Source organism: Cydia amplana, chromosome 17 (genome assembly GCF_948474715.1).
Source record: "Cydia amplana chromosome 17, ilCydAmpl1.1, whole genome shotgun sequence".
NCBI lineage: Eukaryota > Metazoa > Arthropoda > Insecta > Lepidoptera > Tortricidae > Cydia > Cydia amplana.
The window spans coordinates 13,540,720-13,550,531 of NC_086085.1; the positions used below are offsets into that span (position 1 = coordinate 13,540,720).

Sequence of the window (9,812 nt, forward strand, 5' to 3'; positions counted from 1 at the left end):
CATGTAACTGAAGTTTTCTTAACCATATGAAACGTGCGAATGAGAAACTACATAATGTTCCGTAGGGATCCTGTAAGATTGTTTAAGAATATGTGATTGAAACTCACGTGTTTGTGTTTCGTAGGCAAGAAGCACCATCCACGGCAACTCGTATCGTTTCGCCGGGCGGCCACCTGTGGGTGTGGGTAATACACGTATTTTTTCATGCAAACGTTCTACAGATGTAGTGCATAATTAGTTTCCATCGTATTTTCACGGAAATGTACGAACGTATCTTGCTATTTCAGTCAGTCTCGGTACAAAAAGTACTTAGGTTGACTGAAGCAGCATGATAAATACGAACGATTCCGAGAATATACGATGGAAAACAATTATGCACTACATGTGTATTACATACTAGGTATCAGCTTGGAAACATATTAATATTTAAATACATTTACCGCCTATCTTTTTTATGTTCTTGCTACAATGATCGGGAAGTAGGCGCAAATTAGGGTGGCTCTCGACGGCTTCCGGTGCCTGCTCCGTTGTTAGCTCGGAGCAACATACGTGGGATGGGAATGATTGAACATTTTAAGGACTTTACCAATAGTAATGTAATTCTAGTACTGTAACCATATATATAACAATCCAATCCACAGTAAATAGCAACAAAACAAATCCTCAAAAGTCGATGATATTTTTTTTTTCTTTACTTACCATAGGTAGGTAGTTTACCTATTATAATCGAACCCGCAAAAAGTACTCTTGAGCTGAGCGTCCGCTGCTGGGTCCCTTTTCCTAAGGAGCGTCACGGCAGTGTCACATAAGTTATAGACAACGCAGTCGTTGCAATTTCCTGTGATAAATATATACATGCCATCATGCCATCCGTAATATCTGAAGTTGTGTCCTTTTATTATTTCTTAGGTTTTTGTAATTAAACCAAGGGTAGGTAGTTAAGGTTAGATCTTTTTAGTGGTTTTGAGGCGTAGATACGCTAAAAGAAATTGCCTAGCAAATCTGTTAGCAATATTTTAATTTAAACTGCCCGTGTCTCCTTGTAAACATATGTAGGTACTTAATTCTTAGGGTGGCAGGTGAAGCATAACAAAATAAACTAATCACAAAATAAACACTAATTTGTGCAATATGTGTTATCATTTTATTATTTCCTTGAAAGTACCTATGCACACGAAGCTCTGACAGAAACTGCCCGTAAAATGAGGCTCTGAACGTTACGAGTATGTCGAATTTAAATAAAAATAAGCATACCGAGCAGTTGATTCATGTGGAATTCCACAAATGTTGGTAACCTGGGGAACACCGAGCAACGCGGGGATATACCACGATACCTGATAGGTAGGTATAAAAACAACCAAAGAAATCTAGACCATGACTACTAGAGCTGTTTAATTTGTATCTAAAATGTCATTATCATTTTAAATTGTTTAAAAATAAAAATATATGATAACAGGTCTCAAATATCTACAAATAAATCTATTCTCATTATAATATATGCAAGTTATGCAATCAAACATCTTAAAGTAAAATATCAGTGGAGTTTTTTTATAGCTCAACTCAATACAAAATAGGTTTTCGGTAAACTCCTTCCAAAACAACAGTGTTCGTATGTTTTTCCATAATAAAAAAACTGAATGGCCTGTTAGCTTCTAATGTAATTTTACTATCATTTGCAAATTCGGGAGCTGTATTAACGGATGACGTGGTACCGGTGGTACTTTCTTCAGTAACATCAATTTCGGTTTTATGTACGACCTTTGTATCACGAATAGGCCTCCGGGCCAACCTACCCAAGGCGACTTTCTTTGGGTCAAACAGGTCATATATTCCCGTACCATATCTCAAAACTTCGTTTAATTCAAAATTTGAAACAATTTTGAAGCGAGGAATGAGACAATCTATTTCAATATCACCACGCTCCTGAGAGACCCTCAGCTCTTGAATTACTGTGTTAAGATTCGCTTTGAGGAAGTTTAAGAACATATCTTCTGGACTGATACCAGGGTTTGGCAGCATTATTATCATAGACATATGGTTTTCAACACCATAAGGCAACTCGATCACACTTGCTTGAAGTTCACTAATATTAGCAAACGGGTATGTGTGTCTATTATACATCATGTTTACTTCACCAATTTTCTCCCCAATACTGTCATAGAAATCTCGTTTAAATGTAGCATTAAATGGTAAAGTCCAGTGCCCTTTGAAATAAACAGCACTGGTGATAAGCAGATGTGTGTTATTCAAATGAATTTCATCAATTAATGTGGGAATCCTGTCTTCGGTAGTTAAAGATACAGCTCGGTTGATGGTGGAAGCTGCGGCATTGTTTTTGAAGTTTAAATTAACTGCATCTGTATTATAAATCTTCTCCGCAATTTGACGGAAGCTATCTTCAATTCCTTGCCATTCATCCCTGTCCATGAATATTCCGCTGAATTTTGTAAATTGGGCGGTCGTTCTGTTGACGACAAGCCATCGCGCGATTTCTTGATAGTAGTACCTAACTGTTGTTCTAGGGCTATTAGGGTCAAACCGCATGGCGCGGAGCACTTCTTTACGGGTCTTGCCCAATGCGCCCTCTGAAGTCACCGCTAACAGAGTCCACGCTGCGAACGGGGACACGACGAAGCTGTGCTCCTCTTGTTTTAGGTTTTTTGACACATGATATAACAACTCTATAGAAAAATTGCCCGTCGACACACTGAATTTAGTTAAATTCATTTGATATTGCGGTTCTGTATCTCCATGATTCTGCCCTAAACATAGCACAAAACACACGCACAATTCGAGTATAATTATAAACATACTGACTACCTTAAACGTAGATAAAAGTAGATATATTCTCTATTATAAAAAGGTAAACTTTTGTTATAGTTCCCCGAAGTTCAACAAAAGAGGCGACTGACTCACACACTGACGATTCGCATAGTGTTGAGGAAAATGAATGATATCATAAAAAACCGGCCAAGTGCGAGTCTGACTCGCTTGCCAAGGGTTCCGAACATTAAGTCCGTCTCACGCTTGACTGCACATTTCTAATAGGGTTTCCTGTTATCTATTAGGTAAAGAACTATTTTGTGTATTTTTTCAAAATTTTAGACCCAGTAGTTTCGGAGATAAAGGAGGGGGGGGGGAATGGTAATTTTTTTGCCTATTTTCTTGAATAACTGCAAAACTATTTAACCTAAAATTATAAAAAAAAAATTATTTTTTATATAATTAATAGGCTTACTCATGGCCACAGACTAGCCGAAGGCGAAGACGTGGCCTACGATGGAGCGAGCCTGCCCAATATATTTGAGATTCCTATCATGGGCTCTTTCATTTGATATGTTTGAAAAACTTTATTTTTTAATTTTCTCAATTACCCCCAAAAGTGACCTCCATAATTAAAATTTAATTCGAACATCAATACCTGCCTTGCCAATGTCATATCACATGTTCATACATGTATGTATAAACATTAAAACCGGATCATACGCTAACCAGTTCCATTAAGACGATACTGACACGACACACCGCCAACTTATAAGAAAATGCGCGTCAAAGTAACTTTTGTATGTGTGTTTCTTTGGTTTATTTGTGATCGAGTGACCACCGTAGTTATAAGAAGTAAGTTTTAAGATTTAACATTATGATTTAAAGTTAATAATTTAAATGTCATTGATAGCAAGTTTATGACAACAAAACAATGTGTGTTGTGTTATGTGCCAATATTTCCTGTAATACTGTTTTGCGATGAATATCGAGTCTTTTTCCCTGTTGTGTGTTGGCACCTAGACCACCCAGTAAGTCCTAAAGAAAGGTAAGTTAGGATTATTCTCTCGCAAAGGGCCGTTAAGCATCATGCGTAAACAGACATGAACCTCTAATAGGGTATTTGACTGTACTTAAAATCAATTATTTTACACTGTGCATGAAATAAAGCACCAGAAGATTAATGAAGAGGCTATAACAATCACATGATAGTAGTTTTTTTTTAATTCTTGCCAAAATTTGCGGTACGGGTACCTACACACATCTTTGTCTTTGCACCATGATTCACGCACTCATGGTCTAAGTATAATATTATTATACCATGCACGCACTGAATGTACCTATGTATACATTTAGTACTTATTATTTAAAATACATTGCAGATAACTGTAGCGATTGCATTGGCTACAAATTATGTACCGCTGCCGTGGTAGCCACAGACATGGCTCTGCTCACCCAGCTTCAGAACGCCGACTGCGGGTTAGACGATGCCAAGCTACGGAAGGTGAGTTTAACCTTTTCCACGGCGTGTCAAACACAAAAGCTGTCACTCAGACGCCACATCATTGAAGTGTCAAAACTGAAGTTGAACTTTATGTATATGCACGTAGGTTAATGTTCCTCTGTGGTCTGTGACCGATTAATCGGTCTTTGGCGTTGAACCTACGGTGCGGATATATCGGTCATTGCCGTCCAAAAGGTTAATTAGGTCTTGTATATACGAAAGCGGAACGAACATAATATGTGGCCCGCCTGATGTAAAGCTGTAGCCTGAGGGGCTACCGTGGAAACCGAAATTCGCAAATTAATCCAATGAAGACGTATTTAGAGTGACAGAGAAAAATGCCCGCAATTTGCGAACTTCGATTTTCGCGGTTTTAGCCCTGCATGTGGATGCGGCGCTGTGCAATAACCGAGGTGTCATACATGTTACCAAGCCTTAAAAAATACGTAGGACATTATCATACTGTAATTTCTGGGCAGGTAACCGAAGCACATTCCATAGCAGAATATATCTAAGTATGTCAAATCTTCCTAAAGACACCCTACAGGAATCAGGGTGAGATGTATCTATCTACACTTATATTTGTTTCAATAGGAAAATTACCTTCGAAGGCAATAGGGTACTTTCCTACTAGTCAAATCAGTTTAGTTTTTCGAACTGTTAAAACGATTAGCCACTATCGAATGTATATTGTATATTACTAGCGACCCGCCCCGGCTTCGCACGGGTTAACAAATTATACAAAAACTTATCTATTAAAAAAACCGCATTAATAAAATGCGTTGCGGAGTTTTAAAGATCTAAGCATACATAGGGACAGACAGACAGCGGGAAGCGACTTTGTTTTATAGTATGTAGTGATGACAACTGCACAAGTGACGTCATGGTCAAATCACCTACTTATATTAATTCAATTCGATTTATTAAATATAAATTGTGTAAAAAAAATAACTGCTCTCTACGTTTTTCTAATAATTATCTGGTTTTCGTCTTTATTGCGAAAAAACAATATTACGGTTCATGGTATTGTTTTCCCATGTTATGTTGCCTATAATTCCCAGATATGCTGTGCCAAGCTGACAGCTGGAGTGGAAACCGCAATGGCGAACACCCTTCATTACCATCCAAACGTTCTTCTGTTACCGGATAACTGTGGTATCGGGGAGGAAGATGGTTATGCAGACAGAGTCGCAGGCGGTAAAGTTTATATAAACATATTTGTTGAGCTGTCAGCTCAGTTGTATTGACCCTTCATTACCATCCGAACATTCTACTGTTACCGGCTAATTGTGGCATGGGGGAGGAAGATGGTTAATGCAGACAGAATCGTGGTTTATATGAACATATTTGATGTTCTGAGCTAACAGTTGGCGTGGAAACCTTTAAACTTATTAAACCTACTTTGTAACCGTTTGTTTATAGGGGTTCCGGTGCTGGGGCTGTACGAGTATCCATGGATGGTCTTCATATCCTATAAAACACGTGAGTTTTGCACTAAATATTATTAAGAAGTACCGAACTAAGCGTTGATGAACTAGTGGTAATTCAACTTTCAAAGCGAAGGTTCAAACCCCGCTAAAATGAGTTCTGGGAACTTAGGTATTTACTCAATATTTGTTATTTACTAATCGCTTTTCGATGAAGGCTAACCGATGTTTTATAAGGAAACCAGATTAATACCTATACCTATTGCCTAATTTCCTCTCGTGTTTGGATTGAGCAGAGCATTCACTTTCGTAAAGGAACTAAGGAATTTTAAGGGATTAGGACCCGTTTCTCCAAGAGACTAAACAATCTTTAACTCTTTATTCCAGCTGAGGGTATTCAGTTCCTGTGCGCTGGTAGCCTCATCAATGAGCGTTACGTGTTGACCGCGGCCCACTGTCTCTCAGGCCTGGACGTGTTCAGTGTGAGGATACGAGTTTATGAGGACTTGGACTGCCAGGGAGCTTCGTTCGGATGTGAAGCTAGTATACAGGTACAAATAATGACTCACGAGACTGACTTTGAATATTAATATATATAAATTTATAAGTTGAGATACGATTCTAAATCGAATGAGTTAGTCCAGGCAGTCTTGACAAGCGAGAAAGTGCAGCACCGAATGTTTTATATCAACAAATGCCAAACGAAAAGAAAAAGTATATCTGGATCAGGGATGTTGCGAATATCCGCAACCGCGGAACTTCCGCATTATTTTCAACATCCGCATCTGCATCCGCATCCGCATAAAATCGATGCGGATTTAATGCGGACGCGGATGTGGAACAGGGCGGTACAGGAACGTCTTAGCATCGGCGTAAAGATCGGTTTTCCTAGGATAGCGGTGCCGTCATATAGCGGCCGTCTCCATACTAAATAATACGGCTAAATATGGATGTCGTAGTATTTGTTTGGAGACGGCCGCTATATGACGGCACCGCTATCGGAGGAAACCAAAGCTTAAAAAGTGCTAGACTGCTCATTGTCATTAGCCAAAAACACCTATTAGAAATTAGCAGTCAAGAGTGAGTGGGACTTAATGTACGGAACCCTTAGAACGCGAGTTCGACTCGAACTTGGCCGATTTTTTGAAATAAAAATTACTAAAATGTACTATTTGACGTTTTTTATGTACCTATCTTGACATCCGCATCCGCGAATGTAAGCTTTTAAAAATCCGCAGCCGCATCCGCATCCGCGAATGTCAAAAAATCGGCATCGCAGCATCCCTGATCTGGATGATAGATGCTATGAAAAGTAGGTAACGTGAATATGTCCATACTATACGTTTCGATTGGGGTTATCTATCAACAATTGCAATCTTTAGAGGCAAATAAAACGATTGATGAATGAATGGGATCACACACGGATAAATAGAGTACCTATGGTGTAATGATTGTTGATTGTGACATTATAATTTCTGAACTGAACAATATAATTAGGGGAAGATTCATACATAATTCAAAAAGGCGCTTATAGTCATGATCGTTCATGACTCTTGTTGCGTGTGTAGCTTTATCCCTACGGTAAAATACCTATACGTGGTCTATTAACACGATAACCACGATATAATTATACTTTTAAAGTTCACTAAATAACTTCTAAAATTTTCTCTTATTTCAGGATATACTCATAGAAGAAGCTATTCCTCATCCGGGATTCGGCCGCAAGCCAGTCATAAGAAATAACATCGGACTCCTGAGGCTGGAAAATCCTGTGAATCTATTATTCAGTATGTTTCTTATGCTCTCTAAAATGATGTGTTTCATTTCAAAAACCTAGAGAAAGCATTTTTCACCCTTTTTACTTTTGAGCGTCACATTTAATTTTGTATTTATAAGAGTAATTATGCTTCATATGCATAAGAATCCTTCTATTGATGATGGAATGATGGAAAGCCACATTTGTACTTATTCTCTTTGCAGGGTTATTCCCACTAGTTACCACCAAGTTGTTACCAGTGGTAACTACTGGGATTTTTTCCCACCTTTTACCACTGGTAACTACTGGGAAAAATGATTCCCAGTAGTTACCACCAAAATTTTGTTAGAGTTAAATACTAATAAAAACAGTATAATTAGTATAGTATAAATATAGAGTGATTTAATAAATTATTATAAGTCGATTAGTGTTTTAGTAAACTGCCTTAAAATTGATCATAAATATTGAAACAATTTAACCGATACTAGTACAAAAACTATAATATATGTAAGGATATTTATTTTTTAATAATCCATTTAGATTATTTTTCAAGTGATTTTATTAGGTAATTCAAAATCACCCTATATTTATACTATTTATACTGTCTTTATTAGTATTTAACGCTAACAAAATTTTGGTCGTAACTACTGGGAATTATTTTCCCCAGTAGTTACCAGTGGTAAAAGGTGGGAAAAAAAATCCCAGTAGTTACCACTGGTAACAACTCGGTGGTAACTAGTGGGAATAACACTCTTTGTATTCTAGTAAACGTTTTTCTTTTCTTTTATTGTAGACGACGATGGCACAATTTGCTTGCCAGTGACCCGCTCCATGCGCCACCGCAATATAGTCGGGCAGCCAGCTACCGTCGCCCACAGAGAGCACTCGGAGAAAAGCTACGAGTCGGCCACGCTGCTCTATATCAACGTGTCCGTACACACTGCCCAGTACTGCCGGGAGCAGTACAGCAGGTAACATTGAGCAACTAACTCGTGTTGTCGATTTTTCTTTTAGCCTTTGAATTCGAATTTTCTCTCGAAGCAAGATGTCACTGGGAAACATTTCAAAAATTGTAGAACCTTAGATGTATGTGATTTTACCACAAGATACAGCCGTTCCAAAGATTGCCTATATTCGAGAAATTGAAACGTAGGCGCTAATTCGAATCAAGTCTCACGCATTAGAGGGCTTTGTCATTTATTCATTTATTTAGTATCATTTAGTGTATTTATTTAGTATTACTCAATTCAATTCATTTAGGTATTTAATTCATACATATCCATAAAATTAAAATTGTTAGTAATTACATATTATGACATCTACTTCAGTTTATAAATGCAATTTTATTTGATTTATGAACTCTTAGAGTTCCCATCTCATTGAAATGGAGTGTAAAATGTATGGCACATTGAGCCTTACGAAAATGACATTCCTACCCTGTAAATTAGAGGGTCCATGAGGATCCATTCTGCAGTAAAAATATAATGTGATGTCCTTTTTTTCAGAGTCACAAAACACGGCGAAGGAGAGGACATGATTAACAAGATCTGCTCTAGCGCCAACTACAAGGGTCCCTGTATAGGGTTCTCAGGAGCCCCTTTAATGGTGTGGGATCAATTTGGGGACCGTAAACGATTTATCCAGTATGGCATCGTGTCGACCGGAGAAAATCGGTGCGGCATTCTTTTCCCTAAAGTGTACACTGACGTCACCAAGTACATGGTGTGGATTTTGAACACGATAAAACCATAGGTAAAAAGGATAGCGAGGAAGGAAATGAATTATTTATAAACACGATTTTTTTAATGACTTAATAAATGGACTTTAATAAATTATACATATTAAGTTGATGGTCTGTTTTACTGTCCAGTTTTTATAGTATTCTTAAATTGAGTAAAAAAATGGGCCCAATGCGTCATCCATAGATTGGATTGTGTTCTCCGGAGCCGGTTTAATGGTGTGGGATTGATTTGGGGACAGTAACTGATTTATCGAAAACGGCATCGTGTACGGACCAAACCGTTGCGGCACGCTTATCCTGAAGCCTACACTGACGTCACCAAGTACATGGTGTGGATTTTGAATACGATAAAACCGTAAATCAGAATAGCGTTAGACTTTGGAAGGAAGATGGGGAAGGTAATGAATTATTTATAAACACGATTTTGTTAATGGCTCAATAGCTATATTGTTAAAACAGTAATGGTGTACTTTATTAAATCATATAGGTACATAAGCCTTAGTCTATTTTACAGTTTGTATCCGAACAGTCTAAAAAAATCATGTTCCGCGATCTATAATGTCGCTTCGCCTTATTTATTTTTTTAATATTTATTTGTTGTTGTAAATTTCAGGTCAAAAC

General features: G+C 37.8%; 2 protein-coding genes across 2 annotated transcripts; one reads left to right on the forward strand and one right to left on the reverse strand.

The window, feature by feature from the left end:
* Nucleotides 1-1,560: 1,560 nt before the first annotated feature.
* LOC134655637 (serine protease inhibitor 77Ba-like) lies at nt 1,561-2,821 on the reverse strand. The gene has a single exon (XM_063511073.1). It carries the CDS (start codon nt 2,809-2,811, stop codon nt 1,561-1,563), a length of 1,251 nt encoding a protein of 416 aa, XP_063367143.1. The 5' UTR covers nt 2,812-2,821.
* A 686-nt stretch (nt 2,822-3,507) lies between these two features.
* On the forward strand, nt 3,508-9,285 carry LOC134655632 (CLIP domain-containing serine protease B4-like). The gene is made up of 8 exons (XM_063511068.1): nt 3,508-3,618; nt 4,146-4,267; nt 5,329-5,464; nt 5,690-5,749; nt 6,082-6,245; nt 7,373-7,481; nt 8,244-8,421; nt 8,956-9,285. Exons 1-8 carry the CDS (start codon nt 3,543-3,545, stop codon nt 9,200-9,202), a joined length of 1,092 nt encoding a protein of 363 aa, XP_063367138.1. The 5' UTR covers nt 3,508-3,542; the 3' UTR covers nt 9,203-9,285.
* Nucleotides 9,286-9,812: the final 527 nt, after the last annotated feature.